General features: G+C 39.1%; 1 protein-coding gene across 1 annotated transcript in view; it reads right to left on the bottom strand.

The window, feature by feature from the left end:
• gpc5a (glypican 5a) overlaps positions 1 to 23,908 on the bottom strand; it is a 107,260-nt gene that overhangs the window by 37,880 nt on the left and 45,472 nt on the right. Inside the window, exons 7-8 of the mRNA XM_053476643.1 lie at positions 20,367 to 20,487; positions 2,369 to 2,531 (exon numbers count right to left, since the gene is read on the bottom strand). Coding sequence (XP_053332618.1) covers positions 2,369 to 2,531; positions 20,367 to 20,487 — 284 coding nt within the window. The remainder of the gene's footprint in view (positions 1 to 2,368; positions 2,532 to 20,366; positions 20,488 to 23,908) is intronic.

The following is a 23,908-nucleotide window of genomic DNA, read 5'->3' as shown; positions in this document are numbered from 1 at the left end:
TAAATCCAAAATCCTGATTACGGATAACATGCAAATCAGGATTTAATTTTTTTTTTTTTTCAGAATTTTAACCTTTGCAACAATCTGCCCCTTTAAGCCGTAAAATAAGCGTAGGACTAGAAATGTAGCTGTCGATTATTTCAATTTGCTAGCTTATCAACTGTTAGCTTCCTAATTAAAAGCCAAGTTCTTTTCAAATGGTCTTGAGTCCACTTAAGTGATTTAAGGTTTAAGATATAGGTTTAAGCCTAAGCTTAGCAAGACTCAGTGGGACACAAGCTGGTAGAAAACCTGATTTCAGTTTCTTGCAAAGTCACAAATCTAATTTATTAGCACTAAATTTATATAAACTACATGGAGCAAGAGGAACTGATGCGCTTGATACAGTATAAGTGAGGGGGCACGGCAAGGTCTGATGATGAAAAAAAGCGGAACAAAAGAAGGTGCGAAGAATGTAAGTGGAACACAATGATGTTGCCTTTCGGTGACCCTTGACATCAGAAGAAGGGAAGGCGATTAATCAAAAACGTGTGTCCAAGAGATAAATGAAAGCCAGATGAAAAGAGCAGCTGGAGAGATTGATTTTGAGTCACTTGGGTCAGAAAACAGGGGAGGCTAAGACCAAACGGGTCATTTTATCTATAAATAATCACCATTACTTTACATGACATTTATTCATCTGTTAGAGGAAAAAAAACACCTGGAATAAAATGCATTTTTATATCCACTGGAGGAATTTGAGTCGATTTGTTTCAGTGATCATATTTCATAGCAGCACTGCTGTGATATTTAGGGAATATGAGAATAGTGTTATGGTGTGTGACATCCGGAATCCAGAAAACCAACCATCCATTGACTTGGCCATTTATCCATCTACAGTATTTATTCTTTCAGCCGTCCATCCACATACAAGTATTTATAGATCCAGCTAACCACCTATTAATCCATTCTTCAACCCAACTACCAATTTATCCATCCAGCCAACCACCTATAAATCTATCTGCTCATCCATCCATCCATCCATCCATCCATCCATCCATCCATCCATCCATAAACCCATCCATCCATGCATGCATTTAACAACCCATCCATTTATCCATTCACCTAGCCAACCATAAATCCAGTCATGTACCCATCCATCAGTGCAGCCACCTCTAAATACATAAATTCCTTCATACAATAATCCAATTTTACATCCACTAATAAATTTACCAATCACCTGTCAATCCATTCATTTACCTATCCCTCTATCCACCAATATATCCTTTCCTTCATCAGTGCTTCCATCTGACAATAAATCAATTCAACTGGCCACCAATAAATCCATCCATTCACCAATTCGCCCATTTATTCATATATTAATGATCCATCTAGCCATCTAGCCTAAAAATGCATCAATTTACTCTTCCATCCATCCATTCATCCATCCATCTATCTAAAAACCCATCCAATCACCCATTCAGCAATCCCTGCATGCTTCTGCCCAATTATCTACCCAGAGAGCCATCTATAAATTCATCCAGTCACCCGTTTATCATCATTCATCACCTATAAAAAAAACATTCATCCATGCATTAGTAAAACCATCTATCCAACCATCATTCCAATAATGTGTCTATCCACCTAGCCAGCCAACCATCCAATCATCACTCTGTCCATCAAAACACCCCTCATATGAACTAAACATTAATCCATTAACCTATGCATTGGTTTGTGTGTCCATCCAGTCTAGTACATCTATCAGCCCATCAATCCATGCATCTGTCTATTCATCACTAGACCACTTGCTCAGTTCTATGGTGCACTGGTTAATTTTACACCAATTATCAGCAGAGAACTTGCGTGCAGTGCTTGCACTGACAGACCCTTTAATAAACTCGTCTTTCCAAATCCCTGCACCATCAGTCCCATAATGGAGTGGGGGAAATAGACAACTTCAATTCCCTTTCATCTCTTTCTCCCTCTCACTCTCTCTCTTAAGGCATCTGAATTTTAATACTAATGGAAAAGTTTATCCTAGAAAAGGAACCCAAGGGCCTGTTGCATTATGGCAGCATTCCAGCTCTGTAAATGTTTGAAATTGATTGAATGCTAATCACAGTTATTCATATTTACCCTATTATTCTGTGCAGACAAACCGGGTGGGTGTGGGTGAAGGGGGGTGGGGGGTAGGAATGGCTGGAAATTGACACAAGCCAAACTGAATGAGTTTGGATGGTTTGGAGAGGAGGTAAACAGTCATCATAACTAATAATAACTGTTAGTTAATGGGATACTTAGATGCCTGTGTGTGAGATGATTAAACCATTATATTAGGAACAATAACTTGTCCTGAACTTCCGCATTTTTAGATGATGTTAGTACTTACATCCGGGTGATTTAATGGTGTGGGTTTCGCCAGCTCCATCACCAGACCCCCAGCAGCCATCTTCATCATCACATTCTCCACTAAACACCATGTCCTTGTCCCCGCTGCCCATCTCAGGCTCGTCCACAGTGTCCACATTTGGGATAAGATGTCCCTGTAGGAGCTGGAATACAAAAGGCAATCTCATTTTCCAAATCATCACACCTGGCTTGTTTTGTGTGTAATAAATTAAAGTAATTTTATTTATTTTTTTGCCAACTTGGCTAATATTGAAAATGGAATGTTTTGTCCAATGCAACGACTAGCTTTGGTTAGTTTTAATGCAGCATTAATTAGCTGTAAATGAAGAGCAGGACACTGGGTGAGACACCAAAGGCTGTGTTTATACAGCAGACAGGTGGAGCATTAATTAGTTCCTGCACAGGTTCAGTGTTAGCAGAGCTGATGGATTATCTGAGGCATGACGGACAGGAGAAAATAAATAAATAAATAAATAAATAAATAAATAAAAACTCACAAAAATAATTTGCTTGCAATGAGATCATTTTGAGAGGGATCACATGGTTCAACAATAATGTCAAATTCATTAAATGATTGCTGAAAGATAGCTAGTACAATGATGTTTGGTTAAAAGAGCGAACATCTAGCTAACTAATAAAACTGTAAAATAATGTACTGGACAAAAAATACATTCTATCAAGTTCAAGTTCCGTTTATTTGTCATATGCATGTCAACACGGGGATAACAGTACAATGAAATGCTTAGGACAAGAAGAGCCAGACAACTGTATATGCATAAATGCGTGTGTGTGTGTGTGTGTTATTGCACATGGTCACATACTGTACATTAAACCTTCACATGATTTTACATTAAGTTTTTATTGCAAAGTTGTTAAATAGAATTTTTTAACATCTAAGCTTCCTTAGAGCTATACCTTTAAACAAGGTTTTTAGTTCCCAGGAACGTGGTATGTCATGTAATTATTAAACCATTCAGCCATCCATTTGAATTAAGAATCCTAATAGCCTGGTGATAGAAACTGTCCTTAAGTCTCTTAGTGGCAGATGGCAACAGAGAGAAAAGTCTGCGTGCGTCTGTAGCCCTCTTTGGTCTGTATGCGAACTGTACAGTAGGGGGTCTAGGGTGTCAGGGAGGGTGGAGCAAATATGTGTTTTGACTAGTCGCTCATAGCACTTCTTGATGACTGACGTTAGTGACACTGGTCGATAGTCGTTAGGACGAGATGTTTAGTTTTTTAGAAATATGTCCACTACTGGACTAAACTAAACACTCAGAACTGCACCATTCATAACTGCTGCACATATTATATAAAAATGACCTACCTCATACCTCACTGCACTAATAAGTTGCACAAATGTATATAACCCTCTGTACTGTAATATCATAACCACGGTGTACAATATGTTTCCTCATCCACAACCATCGCAGTTAATGTACATAACCCTTCTCTGTATGTATATTCATATGCACATGATTCTTATCTTGCCTTATATCCTTTTTCATTGCACCCAGTGTATATACCCCTTTCTGTTTACAGTTACATATACAATATCTTTACACTGGCTACACCAAAATCATTGCACTCTGTACATAACTATTCCTCTGTATATAATACCTTCCTATTGCACCCTAGTAGGTGGTTCCTACTGTACCACCTGTAATCATTTGCTCATTTGTACCCATTGTAACTAATCTACCTCTCCATATACTCTCTATATACGATTTATATATGCAAATTATTCTGCACTGTAAAAATGCAGTGACAAAGTTGAATCTAATCTAATCTAATCCAATCCAATCTAATCTAATAATTTGGAAGATAATAGCTAAATATATATAATTTGTTATCTAGAAATCGATCTGGCCATCATGACTGTATGAAAGGGAGTACTACTAGTTACTTTCAGGCTACGGCTCCATCCCAAATCCGTTTATTTCCCTCTCTTTGTACACGTCCTTCACAATAAAGCTGAAGTGTTCATCGCCCGGGGGAACGGAAGAGAAAAATGAGAAAAAGGCCATGATGAAGCATCCCTCTCCGGCCTCGAGCGCCCTACGTTATTCTCAATCACACCTGCACACGCGCGCACACACACACACACTTTAAAACAGATTGGTTTGTGTTTGAGCACGGCTGAGGCCTGGAGGGACGCAGGGATTTATCTGCTCTGCTGGACGAACGACCCATCTTCTCTCTTTCTTATTGCTCTGGCCATCACTTCATCCTCTGAATGGCGTATTTATTTTAGCTTCATCCTCCGAATCACAATCAGTATCAGTGACTCGTCATAGTGTCGTTGCCTCATCGTCTTCAGGCGGTTCAGGCAGGTACACACGCTACATCCTGAGGTCACAGTTGCCCTACTTAATAATTAGAAATATTCATATACTTTTATTGAAAAGGTCAACTTTTAATTTTCAATAATTGAAATACCCTTTGCACATAAGAAAAGAACAATTATAATCAGTGCCCTCCAGTGGATACACAATATATATAATCAATTGAATTTAGCATAAACATCCCCGCTGTGGTGCTTCTTTTAGAGAAACATGAGTTTCTTGAGTCATAATTAGCATTACAAAGGTATATTTTAAATTATTACTTTTGCGTATTTGGCTAACACATTGGTCGGACTGCATAGAATAATGTATCTGGTCAATAAGTCAAATGCAAAAGAAAAAGCAGAAGAAAAAAAAAGACATAATTTGAAAGGCACTGTTAGTCAACAGGCAAGGCAGACAAATGCTTGGGGTTCCAGGCCAGTAGGGGCGCCAGAGGGCTAACATTCTGAAAATGGAAGGATTACTTCTGAAGTAAATGCTAACATGTAACATCCAAATGTCTGTGATAAATTCGTCTGTTGAAACCGATATCGCACTTTTCATCTCAGCTGACTGCCAGCAGATGCTATGTTAGCTCGTAGCTATTAGCAAGAACTGCAAACAAGCAAGCTGCCAAGACTGTTTAAGTGTGTAGATCAGCTGTAAAATGAGCAGCATAAACTTAAAAAATAATAATAATAAAAAATTTAATTAAATACGACATTAAATATTAAACAAAACTATATGCTTCAAATGGTCTGAACGCTTTACGGCCCTTGCAAAGGATATTTCAAATTAACTGCGCGCGAACCACTCTTTACTCTGAGATGAATGGAATAAAAGGGGAGTGAATATAATGATCTAGTCAACTGAACTCACTGCGTACTCGAAGCTCAAAGCTGTAAAAATCCAAGAGAATAACAAAGTACAATCATCGCTTTTATTTATCGCACTTCACAGGCGGATGACTGATTTCGATATGCTCCATGTTTCATAAAGTCACAACGTCCCCTCTCGCTGCTTCCTTTGTATTTTAAAACCTAGACACAATAAACTATAATTTGTGCTAAAAAAAAAAAAAGCTAAAGCAGCTAGTGTATAAACAAACTAAATGTTGACAAGAGAAGTACATCAAACTTCTGTGGCAAGGTATAAAATACAGGTAATGCAGGTAATAATTAAAAAAGGTAATAATTACAATTTGATAATTAAAAGTTTATAGGAAAATAACTTCTGTTAATAAATAACCTGTTAAAAACTATGTAAATTGCAGGGGTGATACAAAACAAACTATTTTATTACTCAAATAACGGTCTGCTAGCTAACTGGCTAATTAGCAGAAAACAAAAAAACATGATTTATTGAGAAGCTACAATATACACACAACAAAAATATAAACGCAACACCTTTGCTTCTGCTCCGATTTTTCATGAGATGGACTTAAAGATCTAAAATTCATTCCAGATACACAATATTACCATTTCTCTCAAACATTGTTCACAAATCAGTCTAAATGTGTGATAGTGAGCACTTCTGCTTTGCTGAGATAATCCATCCCACCTCACAGGTGTGCCACATCAAGATGCTGATCTGACATCATGAGTAGTGCACAGGTGTACCTTATACTGCCCACAATAAAAGGCCACCCTGGAATGTGCAGTTTTTTGCTTTATAGGGGGTCTGGGGACTCAGAACCGGTCAGTATCTGGTGTGACCACCATTCGCCTCATGCAGTGCAACACATCTTCTTCACATAGAGTTTATCAGATTGTCAATTGTGGCCTGTGGAATGTTGGTCCACTCCTCTTCAATGGCTGTGCGAAGTTGTTGGATATTAGTGGGAACTGGTACACGCTGTCGTATACGCCGGTCAAGCACATCCCAAACATGCTCAATGGGTGACATGTCCGGTGAGTATGCTGCCCATGCAAGAACTGGGACATTTTCAGCTTCCAAGAACTGTGTACAGATCCTTGCAACATGGGGCCGTGCATTATCTTGCTGAAACATGAGGTGATGTTCATGGATGTATGGCAAAACAATGGGCCTCAGGATCTCATCACGGTATCTCTGTGCATTCAAAATGCCATCAATGAAATGTACCTGTGTTCTTCGTCCATAACAGATGCCTGCCCATACCATAACCCCACCACCACCATGGGCCACTCGATCCACAACATTGACATCAGCAAAGCGCTCACCCACACGACGCCACACACGCTGTCTGCCATCTGCCCTGAACAATGTAAACCGAGATTCATCCTTGAAGAGAACATCTCTCCAACATGCCAGACGCCATCGAATGTGAGCATTCGCCAGTTTGTGCAGAAATTGTTTGGTTATGCAAACCAACCGTTTCAACAGCTGTCTGAGTGGCTGGTCTCAGACGATCTTGGAGGTGAACCTGCTGGATGTGGAGGTCCTGGGCTGGTGTGGTTACAAGTGGTCTGCGGTTGTGAGGCCGGTTGGATGTACTGCCATATTCTCTGAAACGCCTTTGGAGACGGCTTATGGTGGAGAAATTAACATTCAATGCACGAGCAACAGATCTGGTTGACATTCCTGCTGTCAGCATGCCAATTGCACGCTCCCTCAATGCTTGTGGCATCTGTGGCATTTTGCTGTGAGACAAAACTGCACATTCCAGGGTGGCCTTTTATTGTGGGCAGTATAAGGTACACCTGTGCACTACTCATGATGTCAGATCAGCATCTTGATGTGGCACACCTGTGAGGTGGGATGGATTATCTCAGCAAAGCAGAAGTGCTCACTATCACACATTTAGACTGATTTGTGAACAATGTTTGAGAGAAATGGTAATATTGTGTATCTGGAATGAATTTTAGATCTTTAAGTCCATCTCATGAAAAATCGGAGCAGAAACAAAGGTGTTGCGTTTATATTTTTGTTGAGTGTATGTACAGTATACTGTATATGCCTGTCTAAAGAAAGCATAACCTTGTGATAGCTGAATTTAATATTTGTTTAATTAGCAAACGAGGCATAGCGTAAATAAGAAGGATAGCTGAAATGTCTAGCTTTGACATTACAATTTTATAAATAACCTCAACACACGACTGCTAACTCTCTGCTCCACAAGACTTCTTGAGAGCACCATTGTTGAACGTTATCAGCTTGTAGGAAAGAAAAAAAGAAAGAGCGACTGCAAGATAATTGAGGAACGAGAATCAGAGATTAAAGGGCGACAGCGTGAAGCCATCGATCAGGGATTAAACAAAAGCCCTGTCTCGCTTTCTCAAAGCCTTTTTTCTCTGCTGCTCCTGGAAATCTGACTTCTTTTCCTTTCTGGTGCTAACACGGCATGGCGATGCTAAAGAGTGATAGCGCTGATTATCCCTCGCTCGCGCTGTCGTTTATTTCCAGAGTGAAGAGCGCGGAGTGATAACGGCCCCACACTGCCTTTGTGCTTCATGCTAACACTGAGGGACTGAATGAGTTTTTTTTTTTTTTTCTGCTGAGTGCTGTATCATTAACACTAGCGCTCTGTAATGTTCCTCACTTACATTACATTAGCAGTTTGGAATTTGTGTTTGCTCAGAGTTTTAGACTGAGATCATGAACATGACGTTCTGGGAGAGCGGTCCTGTGACCCTGCAACTCCAAGCTGTTTCTAATGCCATTGAAACACACACACGCGCTAAACCAACCGTGTCGTTCCATTAGCAGTTTTTATTAGCGCTGTTTCCCATTTCAAACAGCGGTGTAAAGAATGCAGCATAAGCTAAATGCTAATATACAAACTCCGAGAGCTGGAACATTTGATGTTTTGCGGAAAATGGACACTATATGCACATCAACGTCATTAGCGTTAGTGTTTGGGCTCAAGGTTTTAGCCTGCAGTAGCTATAAAACACTCTTTTTATTTTATTCATTCACAATTAGCCACTATCTAGCGATTCAATTCACTGTCTGATTGTTTGTTTGCTTTTAATTGGGGTTGTCTGTTTGTTTCTCCTTGTACCTGTCTGAGCTTGGAGCCGAGCAGGCTAGCATTACGTCTCTACACTCAGCTCACATCTTCTTGTATTTTTCATGGGTTGTGTGTTTAGAGGGAAACAATCGTGCCATTTTGGAGCTCTGCTGCTGATCGGGTCACGTTTTAAACGACACGCGGGGCACCAAGGGGAAGGCTATGTCAACCTGGGGTGCTATACTCCTTAATACTCAGGAAAGTGGAAAGTGCTAGAATGTAGTTTCAAGTTGACTTGTTGAGAGGAATCGCTCCGATCGCTCAAACCCTGATGTATTGTCAGGCCAGAGCTCGCCTTTAACAACTCACGCTAGCAACATTCCACACACCTGACTATCACAAGCAGAGCGTGAGCAGAGCCACGGAGCGGATGAACAGAGCGTTATCTATCGGTGCCTGACTGCTTTGCGGTGGCGGAAAAAACAGATTTATTGTAAGGCTTGACAGTGTTATTAGCGCCGGTGCTGTGTATAAACCACAGCTTCATTAAGCTCATAATGATAATGCAGGTGCAGCGATCTGTTCATTACTCGGCTTGAAGTTCATCTCAAGTCACAGGAGAAGGAAAAAAAACAAAACACCCCCTCCCAATCACAAACACACTGATATTGTTACAGCTTTATTTTGAACCGGTTTACCACAGTGCTATGATTACATGCACTTCACAAAGTAGATGGATGAACTAAACTAATGAAAAAGTGCTTTATTAGCACAACGAGCTAATAAAGGGAGGTAACCCTATTCACTCCAGGTAATTCTGTCTCATTTTCACCATCACGTCGCATGTCATAGCTCAGGTCTAACTACTGAAGCGTTCAATTCCATCATTAGGTCACCGCTCATGTTGCTAGCCTCGAATGCTCAGCTATCCTGTATGCTATCTTTATATTAGCGTTTCTACCCGAATATCCTAGCAATTTATGCCATCTTGTCATACTTTTTTACTGTGGCTAGGTGATTCTGTGTACAGGGTTGGGTTTGGTAAAATTTGAGATAAACAGGGGCAGTTTTGAGGTGTGCGTTAGTTACCAACTAAGTTGTTATACTAAGTTATTAGCAAGCTCTGGATTCTTGATTGCGAGATATCGTTTAAGCGATTTATTTATTTATTTAAACTTTTTTTTTCTTGCAGCTACAAGCAAAAAAACGTCTTATGCTATATTAGTTGTGAGTTTGCCATGTTTACAAAAAGTCAGAGCGCAACCTATTTAATCTATGCTATTATAGGAGATTAAGTCAGAGGTCAAATGCACATACTGTACAATGTCATTTCAGTCATGGAGAGAGAATTTTTGTTCTTATATCACATCTAAGGTAAATGTTTAGTTTTACAGATAATCCTGTCCTGTTTTCACTGTTATTCTGACTTTACGTTGTCTATATAATTTCCCCCCCCCTGAATTTTATGTTCCTTCACCTCTATGCTCCTTTTCAGAGAGGGAATCTAAAGTAATCATAAGGTCATGGAACCTTGGGAACATATGTTTGACCCTTCCGTTTCAAGTCAATAGAGAGTTAAATGTTTTAGGCGGCCATATTGTCAAGCTACCTAGCAACAGCAATCTCAAACAGTAAACGCCTTACATGTTGGAAAATGCCTTATGTATTGAATGCAGCATTGGGATCAAAGATCATGTATTTGCGCAAGTGTGTGTGTGTGTGTGTGTGTGTGTGTGTCTGAGTGTTTACACATTAGTTTCTGCGTCATTATTAAACAATGAATAATGGTACAGATGCTAGCCGGGTAGGACGGAGAGCAAGCGTGTGTTCAAAATATTTCATAAGATACCAAATGTTATCACAGAGGAGTTTGTGAAGGCGCTATATTCTGATGGACGACTCTCTTTCCCTCTCTCTCTCTCTGTATTTGTGTGTGTCTAGGCTGGAATGAAGTAATCTAAATGCGTTCAGGTTCAGACGGCGTTTTCTTTGTGTGCGTGTGTGTTAGAGAAATCCCAGTGTGTCAGAATGATCAATAACCCCATTAACTAGGGGGAAAAAGAGACACATGAACCTGAACACATGCTTTTATGGAGATTCCGGACCATATGCTTTGCAACAGACCCATAGAGAACCTTAATAAAAATATTTTATAGAATACTGTTTACTTTAATGCTAGTTTGGTCTTTAGCCTGTTATAGTAAAATTATCTTGTTTACTATAATGCTAATTTGACAATTTAGCTCACTTATTATAATGCACGCTTGCTCTTATAAATGTTTATTATAAAGTTAGTTTGCTGTATAGATTGCTAATTAGATTGTTTATTATACTGCTAGTTTGTTGACTAACCTGTTTACTATAAATTATAGCGAACATCATAAAAGCTTGCTTTTATGGCAGTTTATTATGAAGCTAGTTTGTTGTATAGATTGCTATTGAGATTATTATTAAACCTGTTTACTATAATGTTAGCTTGCTATGTAGCGTATATAAGTACAAGTTTGCTGTTATGCTATTTTAATGCTAGTTTTCTGTTAAACTTGTTTACTGTAACACTAGTTTGCTTTTTTTTCTTCTTTAGTTATAGTGCTTGTCTCCTCTTCAGATATCTTGTAAGTTAATGTTAGGTTGCTATTTAGTAAGATTTTTACTATGCTAGCTATCTGTTTACCCTGTTTACAATATCGCTAGTTTGCAGTTTATCCTGTTTCCTATAATGCTATTTTGTGTTTAGTCTTTTTAACGTTTATTTAACTTTTAGGTTGCTATTTACTATGTCGCAAAGCTAGGTTTCTGTTTAGCCTGTTTACGATAGTGCTAGTTTGTTGTTTGGCATGTTTTAATTGTTGTTTTTAATTACTACAACTCTAGCCTGTGGGTTAGCTTAAACATTCCATCACTATGGAGTCGCTGATGAACTTGAAGGCAGCGACCCGTGGAGTCCACACGAGCCACTGTTCCTGTAGCATGAGGAGATGAAGAGTCACAGGGGATTTTAAAGAGCTCTGTTCAGGTTCTGTAAATCTGAAGAGATGCCCTGCGGTGGTGGCGGTTGGGCGGGGGGTGGGATGGGTCGTGGGATCTGAACAGTGCACACTACAAAGGGATGGAGTTTAACAGGTTTAGTGCAGGGCTTCCTGCTTCTAGATTTAAAAGGATATAGTGAGACTCCTCAGAGATCAATCGCAAATTCTTTACTGATCTGACATTGAGTTCTAGACTAAAGTTAAACTGTGCTGAGGAGCTTCTGGTAGGAGGTCAGGGAGGTCAAAGGTGAGGTCGCAGACTTCATACCTCAAAGCAGGGAGCTCAGTTTTCACTATTTTAACGTATTAAATCAAGGTCTAAATCTGACTTAGTGGTTTGCTAACATCAAAAACTGACAGGAATTCTCGAGTGCTCTCATAAGGTACTGAGATCCAATAGTTCCTGCTGGTGTTCAGTACTGTTTATAGAGTTTAAAAAAAAAAAAAAAAACACTTGGATATGAGGAAAATGTGAGGAAAATATTTGCCAAAATGATCGATCCCGTTCGGTCCCATCCCAAGCGCAACTTCCTGATTAGATGGAAAGAAGTAACACCAGGGAGTAAAATAAAAAAATGAAAAAGACAATAAACACACACACACACGGTCAGCAATTAGCCATTAAAAACAGATTGATATAAATGGCTTTAGAAGAGCAGCTGTGTGATGCTGATAAGCCTCATTAACATGCGCCTCATTTAGCCTGAAGCTTAACGAAGCGTCCACTAATTAACACACCACTGCTGAGTGCACTACCAAGTGCGCTTTATTTTATATAGACATTCAGGGGGAAAAAATGGCTCCGTCACAATCGCTAGTTCACTTCGATTCGAGTTTTTACCCAAATGCTCCCGAGTTAACCCTGTTCTTGCATGATGTCATGATGTTCTAGCCTTTTATATGGCCACGTCCCAGTTAACTGGTTTAAATCTAGTTTAAGACCTTGTTCCAAATGCTATAACTCATAACTACATAGCGTTGCTACAAGAATGTTTGACTTGACTAATCAATGAACCCAATGTAAAGTTCTGTCAGAAATAATAGAGTCTATTACTACTAAGTGTACTAGAATACAGCTCCAGGTCACATCCCAGTGTCTTCCGTCACTGGTTAACAGACATTTCGACAAACGTATCATACTTATCTTGTCTACAACATTCTGAATATTATCTAGAAATACCTCTGGAAGGATCAGTGAACAGTCTCAAACCATCTAATTTTCTTTTTTTTTTTTTGACGTGTACAACCACATGTTAATAAGATCACTAATGAAAATATTAGCATGCATTTTTTGTGCGTGCGTGTGTGTGTGTGTGTGTGTGTGTGTGTGTGTGTGTGTGAAATATTCTGGGTAAAGCGTCAACATGGATTTGAAAATGTCAGGAGAGCATGGTTGTGTATCTGGATGGTTATTTAGCTCAGCGTTCAAGTTTACTGCCCCAATTCATCAACAGTTAAAAATAAAATGTTCATTACACTGTGTTACAAGCGTGTGTGTGTGTGTGTGTTTGTGTGTGTTTGTTAGCGTACGCTCAGGCAGATGCTGCTCTACCCTGACAGCCTCATTTATCAAATTAATGTCAGTTATTTTTGCTAAATTTGTCAGAGAAATGATTAGCGCTGGCTAGGTCAGCTAATGCCTCATCCGGTGGAAGCGCTAAATCCAAATCTGTGTGTGTGTGTGTGTGTGTGTTTTTGTGAACATAAATCCTGAGAAAAGTAGCTAATGTGTGTCAAGTGAATTTTCTGGGGTTTTGTTTTTCCTTCTTTCCCCTCTCAACTTTTCCAATTACATAAATAAACCTGTTCTTTCATGTTTATTAGCCTAATGCTGGAATTGATTGCTAGCTAGCAGGAACGGTTTAAGGCTCCGTCTTAACACTTAAATGTTGAGCATTTTATGGCTCTGTACCAAATTGGAATGAATTCTACTTTCTAGAATAATATATTTATTTTCACCTAAATAATGGTTTGATAAAATAACATTGATTAAAGCACTATACCAAACATTACGACGTACTGCTCATGTAGTTAATTCAGGCTAGAACCCTATCACAAGTACAATTTCTGTTCTGACATCAAAGGCTTCCTCTCAAACCATTTCATTTCATACTTCAGTATGTTTCACTCAAACTGCTGCTGTCATACCCACAGGCCATATCTTTACCCTTCTATATATATCTATATATTTTTTTTTTACACTTCTCAGTTTACAATTAAACTTTGTGCATTGTATTCCATCCCAATATTTTTTTTCTAATTTGATTCATTTTTGTATGCATTTATTTATTTATTTATTTATATTATTATTTTTATTTTTTTAGAAAATCTTTATTTTTAATTATTTTTCTAGTTTTTTCTTTTAGTGTAGTGAAATCTTTTTATTCTATCTATCTATTTTAGGGCACAGACAGTTGTATAAGCATTTTATTGCATAACATACTGCGTATGGTTGTGTATGTGACAAATAAAACTTGAATGTGATTTTGAAATGGCTCTGTCTCAAAAAAGAGTTCATTAGTTTACGTACTTATTAAACCTGTGATATAATAAGGCTCTGTCACAAATACAAGACTCCATAAACACTTAAAACACTCCTATTCCCCTAATTTGTGTTCATACTAGAATGTTGGTCCCGAATTTTCACAGTTTTATCCATAGGCACTCTTCTATCTGTATTCCAAAGTCAACCACTGTACCTCTTCATCCCAAAAGCTAGAGATCATGGCTTGTTAGTGTTCTTACTAAAATATTGTATTATTTAAAGCAATCCCTAAGTAGAGGTTATGGCTACTTAAAGTTTTACTAGAAATTAGGCCATTTTAAAACTTCATCCCATAATACTCAATCCATCTATTTAAAGCTTCATCCCATATAGTTTGTAACTAGTTAGTGTTCCTAGAGGAAAGTTGGCCTTTTGTGGCTCATCCTAACTCATTCTTTATGACTACGACGTTTTTAGGCTCTGTCCCAAATCCGAAAGTAAATTATTTAGTGCTACTACTTTAGAGGAGACCATGTCCCGATTTCGGTTCAGCCAACGATAGATCCCTCTGACAGCTTGTATTTATGACATTCTGAATATTCTATTGACTGCTAGGTGATTAAGTGGGCGGATTCTCAACTAAAATGAACCAATCAGTTGCTGAGGATCTTAAAAAAGAAAGGATTCTTAACTAAACATTTTGTTGAACATTGTTTAAGTGTTCTGTTTATGTACAGTTCATTTTGACACTTGTTTATCATATAAATTAAACAGAAGTTAAATAAAAACAATAGTGTTTAATTAACATCAAAGACCTGAAAACAAACTGCTGACTGTTAACGAGAGCTGTCTCTGCATGTGTGTGTTTTTTGTGTCTGTTTGTGTGTAAACCTGTGTTGGCAAACTGGTGATAGGAAACAAACAGTCCATCAGCTCTAAGCAGGAACTGAAGAGCAGCACTCGGAGTAAATATTCACCCGCTGTAACACAACAACGCAGCAGGTTTGGGCTGAATATCGTTCAGTCAGGAAGATCCAAGTCTTTACACACACTGCTTTCATTTTACAGATGATTTTCTGCTGCTGATGCAATCATTCAAAAAATGTAAAAAGTAAAATTTGGTCCAAAGTAAATGCAAAACGTAGAGACAGATGAATTTACTGCTGATAAACTGGAGGGGTTGTACACCCCCAAGAGCAAATGAAAGAAGGATAAAAGAAAGAACCTAGAATGGAAGGGAGTATATGGGTATCTGAACTAAAGTTAGGAAATAAATGATAAAGTATAAAAAAAAGAATAAAAAAAAGAAAGAAATTAAGTAAAGATAATAAAGTAAACAATAAAAAATTGAGAAATCAATTAGAAATTGGTAAAAAGAAAAACAGTGTCTCAAAGAAAAACATGTAAAAAGTTAGAGGCAGAGGCAAAACAAAGGGAAAGAATAAAAAGAGAAAAAAACAAATAAGATATGAATCAGAAATAAAAGAAAAGAAAAATATAAATAAATCAACTAAAAAGCAAAAGCAGAAAATAGATAGAAAATTTGAAAAAAGTGCCTCAGAGACCAACAAAAGTAAGAAAGCAGAAAAATGATGAAATAGAGGCAGAATAGAGAAAGAAAGAAAAAATGGATAACAATAAAATCAATCAAAAATGCAAACATGAAAAAAAGAGAAAAGAATGGGAGAAATTAATCAGAGATAAAAAGCACCTTAACACAAAAAAAAATAAAATTAGGAAATTAATGAGACAGAAGCAGACAAAATAAAGAAAATAAATTAAGAATATATAAAAAAAAGAAAGAAAAAGGAATGAAAATTGAAAAAATTTATAAAAAAAATAAGAATAAAGTTAAGAAAGAAAGATATGAAACAAAATAAATCTAAAAAAGAATGAAAAAGTGCATCAGAGAATCAAAAAAATCATTAAAATTGGGAAAACAATGGGGCAGGGCTAGAGGGAGAAAGGGAAAAAAAGAAAGAATAAATTATTAAGAAGCATGGAAAAGAAAGAAATTGGAAAGAAAGAAAATCAGCGGCTCAAAGCATGAAAAAGAAAGCATTAAAATGGAGAAATTAATGGAGTGGAGACAGAAGAAAACAATAAATATAATTAGAAGAAAAAGAAAAACAAAGAATAAAACAAAATAATCAGAAAAATAAAAAACAAACACAAAATAATAAAGAAATCCATTAGATTAAAAATGGAAAGAAAAGAATAAAGAAAGATAAACAGAGGGAGATAACAAAAACAAAGCATTTTTATCTATCTATCTAGTTTATTACTATACATGCAGGGTATTAAGAATCCAAATCCATCACGATCCAGCATATGTCCTGCCAAACTAATCTTCACTGGCTCCTCCCCTTCACTGCCTGTTTACTTCTGAGTGCAAAATTTACTGACTGTACAGTATAGCCTTTATATCCTGAAGTATTATCCATGCACTAAATTATTGACCTCCCTGGAGTGAGCAGCCTACTGCATGTAAAGGAGCTAGGGCACTAGGGGAGTGCAGGATATGATAAATGGGATGAGGCTGACCTTTGAATAAGGTTGTGTGTCACCTAGGTTTAACGGAAAGCTTTGAGACACTGACGGGCGTGGCAGAGCCATCACCTCCTTATTTACACACACACACACACCATGTGTTTGGTGTCCTGAGTTAAAGGTCATACTGACATACTCTCTCTCATGCACACACACGTTTACACACTTAGACTGCTTTTGTCTTTCTCCTGTTTGCTACCAATCTATCCATCTATTCCTTTTTTATCTGTCTCTCTGTCTCGCTTTGGCTTTCTTTTAAATCTTGCCCCTGACACCACTAAAATATTCAATAAATATTCTTCCTTGTTTTTGTTTTTTGAGAACTAACTGAATGCTCTTCCATGACCTCAGCACTTCCCGGAGGTCAGTGAGGTCACTTTGCAAATGACCCTGCTAATTATCCAGTATGGGGTAGGCATAGGGCACTTCTAAAGGATGACCATGAAAACACACACACACACACTCTCTGACGTTACCGCTGTTGACCTCAGACAGGAAACGCATCGCTGATTCAGAAAATAAACGTATAACTGATTTAAAAAGCGAGACGTCCCTATGCCAAAGAACAGTAAATAATTCACAGTAAGAAAAAGCACACAGTCTCACTGGAGAAATCCTGATTTTCTTTCATGTCCACAAACAAATCCAAAAAGCTGTGTCCCAAATCAAATACCAGCACTCTGAAGTGTTCACTAAGGAGTAGACAAGAAGGTTGGTATATAGGACAGACGTGTAAATTATATTAATCTTTCAAGTTCTCTCGAGGGTCAGGGCTATCTCAGGCACACTGATATTGTATGTGAGAGAGAGTGAGAGAACGATCCAGGTTCAGATTAACAACACTTTATGCTAATGAGTGACTTAAATGAAGCATGCACCACTAAGTTCACCTGAGCTCGGTGTCTTCACCCTGAGGATGACGTCATCAACCACACACTTATATGTAATATTTAGATATTGTAATATATCTGCAGCATTAGGAAGGTCCCCACTACCCCTACACCCCCAAATCACAGTTAGCCCCGAAATCAAAACCGAAGATTCCAAATTAGAAATCTGACTCCTGGATTGAATATTTACTCCTCTAGATTATAATGGTATTGAGTTAGTTCCCACATTACCAAATTAGCTCCCAGACTTGAACCCCTCCTCCTCCAATAAAGTTAAATCATAGGTTACAGGGTTGCCAGATTAGCATAAAACCTCCCAGATTATAAACATAATTTATGGATTACAGAGTTAACTCCCAGATTATCAAGAACCTCCTAGATTAATAATAGCCGCCCAAATTATAAAAGTAATTTATGGGTGACCGTTAGCTCCCAGATTAGCAAATCATCCACCAAATTAATGTTTTATGCCACTGATTATAAAAGTCATTTATATTTTACAGAGGTAGCTCCTTGATTAGCGAAATTACCTCCTAGAGTTAAACCACACAAGTTAATTCATAGGTTCCACAGATTAGCACATTACCAACCAGATTATTTAATTTCCTCAGAAATAAATTTCCATAATATGGCATTATTTTACAGATTATGGAACTGGTATAACAATTACAGAGCTGGCATCCTAGGTTGCAAAAATTGCAACGTAGTTTAAAGTCCTCAAATTATGACGTACAATAGTTTAAGAACAAGTTATCTAGATAGATTAATCACAGATTAATAACGCACGGCTAAAAATCAATTTTCGCATTATACAAAATGAGTTCCCAGATAATCAGACAACATCCAAAGTTAAGGATTTAGTTCTCCTAGGTTACAGAGTTAAGTCACAGACTATGGAGTTAGTACCCATGTTTTCAAATTGTTCCTTAGGAATTGCCATCTCCTATTTTATGAAGTTAACTCCCAGATTACAGATTTGCCTCTCAGAGTAGAAAATGAGCAGAGTCACCTCTAATATTTCCCAATGACCTTCAAAGTTAATGAGTTAGGCCCTAGAATGTGGCGTTAACTCCCAGAGAGAGAGAGATCACAGGGTTCGCTTCTAGAATATCGAGTTAGCTCCCAGATTATGTCGTCAGATCCCAAAAATCAAGTCACTTGCCAGGTTAGAAAGTAAATAACCAAGGGCTGGCAGCAAAAATGACCTTAAGGAACAAAGGCTAAAATAGTCTGCCCTGGATAAAATAAAAGCCTAGTCTAATCTAAAATACAGTTTGTGTGTGTGTGAGAGAGAGAGAGAGAGGGGGGGGGAGAGAGAGAGAGAGAGAGAGAAACTAAAATCGACCGTAATGATCCCCCGAATCAGCATTAGCATCAACACATCCTCTGGCTAAGCGCACTATGCACAACCGCATCAGCACAAACACCACAATGAGACAATGGGGCTAAAACAGCATTGATTTAGCCAGAAGCTGAACACAAACACTAAAGATGGACTAGTAAATATGTATTCATCGATCACACACATCCTCGCTGGCTGTTCTGCTCTAAAGACAAATTACATATGCTAATTTCTAACCAGAAAAATCGTTAAAAGTCCAGGACGGCGCTTCTGGCCCAGCTAGTTTCATTTAAATCATTTTATACACCATTCAGCTAGCTAGTTATTTTTGTGGCTTAGACTACGTATGATACATAATACTTAGTGATGTTATGAAGTGATAGTAATTAGTAATACAAAGTAATATTAGCTAGTATATGATTGATTCATTTGTTTCTATATGTGATTCAATCAACTACTGTATAGTGATCCGACAGATATCCCGTTCTCTCAGGAATTCTGATCAGTTCATATCTGACTCACTTCTTTGCTTTGATTCATTCAACTGAGTCACTCACTTTTCACTTCATACCTTATTCACGTGATTGCTTAATGGAAATGAGGCAGGATAAACCCTGGATAGGGTACCAATCCATCGCAGGGTGCACACATGCATAGACACACTTACATGCTCATTCACATACTACAGCCAATTAGCCTACTGTAGGAGGAACCCGGAGCACTGGAAAGAACCCCACCAAGTAGGAGGAGAACATGCCAACTCCAAACACAAAGACCCAAGGCAGGAATCAAACCCGGATCCTGGAGGAGCAAGGCGAGAGTGCTAACCACTAAGCCACCATAGAGACTGACCACCATGCCTTCTCAAAATTTTCAGGTCTTACCCAATTTACATTTACATTTAGACATTTGGCAGACGCTCTTATCCAGAGCGACTTACATTTTTATCTTATTACACATCTGAGCAGTTGAGGGTTAAGGGCCTTGCTCAAGGGCCCAACAGTGGCAACTTGGTGGTTGTGGGGTTTGAACCTGGGATCTTCCGAACCGTAGTCCAATGCCTTAACCACTGAACTACCCCTGGCCCAATTTAATCACTTGATTTCTCTCAGCATTTGATCATGTTGCACAGTATTGATTCACTTCTCTGGACTGATCCCTCAGTTGGTTCGTTACCTCTTTGAATTACTTGGAACCTCTCAAGATAGAATTGGCAAAGTAATCCAAATAATGGATTCGCTTACATTGACCACCTGACTAGATTATACCTAACTGATTCATTCATACAGCCTTCTGGCTAATTGATTCATTCTGCTTTATTTATCACCTTAATTGATTACCCAATTCATCAATTTCATATCTGATTGATCACTCTTGTACAATAAGATTCGCTCAGTTGAGTTCCTGATAACTTGATTGGTTTGTACCTGGTTGATGTGCTTCAGCTTGTCGATCACCTGGTTGATGACAGGATCAGCCTCCTTTACCCGAACTTCTGGGTTTTGTGCCTGGGCTCGTATCCCACTGCCCACAACTCGCTTTGTATAACTGTAGGAATAGTGACATTTCAGTCACTCAATGCTGAATTATACAGTATATACTGATATATAACAAAATAATTTAATAGAATGACACAAACAAATTATTAAACTAATGTTTGACATTGTATACTTATCATATTACAGCTAGGAATTTTTATATACAGTAATGTATAGCTTTATAGCCAATTGTTTTTATCTTAGGACCTAATAATTTATATTGTTACAAAGTTATTATTGCAATTACAAAACAAAAATTGACATTTTTGTTACATAAAAAAATCACAAAAATCTTCTTTTCCACTGAGATTTAAATAATAATTTACAATTGTACTTTTATTTTGTCAAATCGCAAATCAAAAATATTTGACATTAGAAATCTCTACATAATCTCTAACATAAATTTACAGTTCTGTCACAATGTTCATATTGTAAATATAAATCATAATATATGTTTTACTCAGCTGGTTCAACTTTATCACATAATTGTGAATCACAGTTTATGTCTTTATACTGCTATTACTAAAAATTCCAATTTCTGTCTCATGATGTGATTATAAACAGCAAACAATGTCTTCATGTTGCAACCGCTAATTTTATGCATCCATTTATCCATTTTCAACCGCTTATCCAAAAATGGGGTTGTGGGGCTAGCAGTTCCAGCAGGGAACCCCAAACGTCCCTTTCCCCTGCCACCTCAGCTAACTTTTACTGGGGGATCCAGTAAGCCAGTCTGGAGATATAAACTCTCCACCTTGGTTTGCTCCATGGACCCTCCCAGCTGGACACATCAATAACACCTTACTAAGGTGGCTTCTTCTATTTGCGATTTTGTCCTTTCGGCCATGGCCTAACACTCATGATCATAGGTGAGGGTAGGAACAAAGGTCGATCGGTAGATTGCGGTTGGTTCAACTTTTTTGTCACAATAATGCAATACCACCCCTGCTGCTTTGACTGTTCGGTCAAACTCGTCCTCCAATATCCCATCACTAGTAAATAACTCCCAGAGATACTTGAACTCCTTTACTTGGGGCAAAGACTCGCTCCCTACCTGGAGTAGACAATCCATTGGTTTCCTGCTGAGAACTATGGCCACAGATTTCTAGGTACTGCTCCTCATCCCTGCCAATCCAGGGAGAGCTGCAGATCAGAGACTGATGATGACATCAGGTCAACATCATCACCAAACTGGATGCACTCTACCGCTGGCTGCGAAAATCACTAGGATTGCTGGACATAAAGGAATTGAATGGTCCTGAAAAGTGATCTTCTTACCCCATACTCCCGCAGTACCTCCCACAGAAACCTGATCATACATCTTCTACCAATCCACAAAACACATGTAGACTTGATAAGCATTTTCCCAAGCTCTTGGGACCCCAAGAACAGAATCCACATTGTTCCTCTTCAATTAATCGGCCAATCGGTCAACCCTCCTTCTCAGCACCTTGAAGTATACTTTTCCACTATAGTTGGCACACACCCTCTACTCCCCCTTTTTGAAGAGGGGAACCACCACCTCAGTCTATCACTCCTTAGGCACTGTTCCTGACTTCCACAGTAAATGTTGAAGAGGCGTGTCAACCAGGACAGCCCCTCAACACCCAGAGCCTTTATCTTGTCAATTCCTGGGCTTTGCCACCATCAAGCTGTCTGTCTACATCAGTGACCTCTCCCAGAGATATCAACATCAACCCCGTGTCATTCTTCAACTCTGCCACTGCAGTAGAGGGTGGATTAATCAGGTTCAGGAGTTCCTCAAAGTGCTCTTTACACCACCTGCTTACCTTCTCAGTTGTGGTCAGCAGTGTCCCATCCCTGCTGTACACAATGTGGACGGTTCCCCGTTTTCCCCCTCCTGAGGTGCCGGATGGGTTTCAAGATTCATGTGTGAGAGGAGCTAGGCTTCTCCTAGCTCCTCCCATGCATGCTGCTTTGCCTCTGCTAACACTGCAGCTGTCGTTCTTTGAGCCTGAAGCCCTTTGAGTTGAAGGCCACTTGGACAGGGGCCTCCACTAGATGTTCCCAATTCACCCGCACTACTTGTTTGGGCTACCATGTCTGTTCAGGGGCCTCCCTGCCACTTGACATAATTCACCAGCGGATAGTGATCAGTTGACAGTTTCCCTCTTTACCTCAGCGTCCAAAACATATGGACTCAGGTCAGATGATCTGATCACAAAATTTATCAATGACCTTTGGCCTAGGGTGCTATGGTACCAAGTATACTTATGAGCATCCCAATGCACTAACATGGTATTCTTTATGGACAATCCATGACTAGCACAGAAATTAAATAACAAAACACTGCTTGGGTTAGACTGGGGAGGCCATTCTTCCCAATCACACCACTCCAAGTATCTCCATCATTGCCCACATGTGCATTGAAGTCCCTCAGCAGGACTATTGAATCCTCTGCTGGGGCCCAATGCAGGACTCCATCCAGGGTCTCCGAGAAGGCTGAATACTCTGAACTGCTGTTCCATGCATAAGCACAGACACAGTTATAGTTTCCTACTCATGGCCCTCAGCCATGGGGAGACGACCCTCTCATTCACTGGGGTAAACTCCAAAATTGTTGCACTCAGCCAGGGACTCGTGAGTATTCCTACACCTGCCTGGCGCCTTACACCCTGGGCAACAACGGAGAAGAACAGAGTCAAACCTCGTAGGGATGCGGAGCCGAGGCTGTGCATAGAGGTAAGCCCCACCAGATCTAACCGGTAATGCTCAACCTCCTACACAAGCTCCCCCACAGAGAAGTGATGCTCCATGTCCCCAGTGTCAGCCTCTGCTGCCCAGTTTTGGTCTGTTAAGACCATTTCCCTTCACGGACACTTAACTCACAGCGCACCTGACCCCATTTGTTCCCCTCACAGGTGGTGGGTCCACGGGATGGGCGAGGATGGGTATCCACATGGCTTTTTTGGGCTGTGCCCGTGGCAGACACCACTAACAGACACTTACTGATGGGCCCTTTGTCCAGGCCTGGCTCTAGACATGGGCCCTGGACTTCCTCCAGACAGGGTCACCTTTCTCCCTCCTCTTTTTTTTAAGGGGGTCTAGGTCGAACCATTCTTACTCTTACGCCTGAGACCAATTTGCCTTGGGAGATCCTACCAGAAAGCACATGGCTCCAGACAACACAGTTCCCAGGTACATAAAGGCACACAAACCTCTTCACCATGATAAGGAGATGGTTCCCAGGGAGCACTTTTACGCAATGTTGTGCAATTATGAGTGGACTTGTTTACAGGGTTCAAACTAAAATTACTAAAAAGTTATGACTATGTTTGTCACAATTACACCTGCCATCAAAGCTTCACGACTTTTATGTGCAATTACCAAAAACTATGTTTTTTTTACAAGGTTTCTATAGCAATAATTCGAACAATTTCTGTTTGTCACAATTACAAATCGCAGCAAAC

Source organism: Clarias gariepinus, chromosome 18 (assembly GCF_024256425.1).
Source record: "Clarias gariepinus isolate MV-2021 ecotype Netherlands chromosome 18, CGAR_prim_01v2, whole genome shotgun sequence".
NCBI classification, from domain to species: Eukaryota; Metazoa; Chordata; class Actinopteri; order Siluriformes; family Clariidae; genus Clarias; species Clarias gariepinus.
The sequence above is the reverse complement of the archived record's forward strand: the minus strand, read 5'-3'. Positions and strand labels throughout refer to the sequence as shown.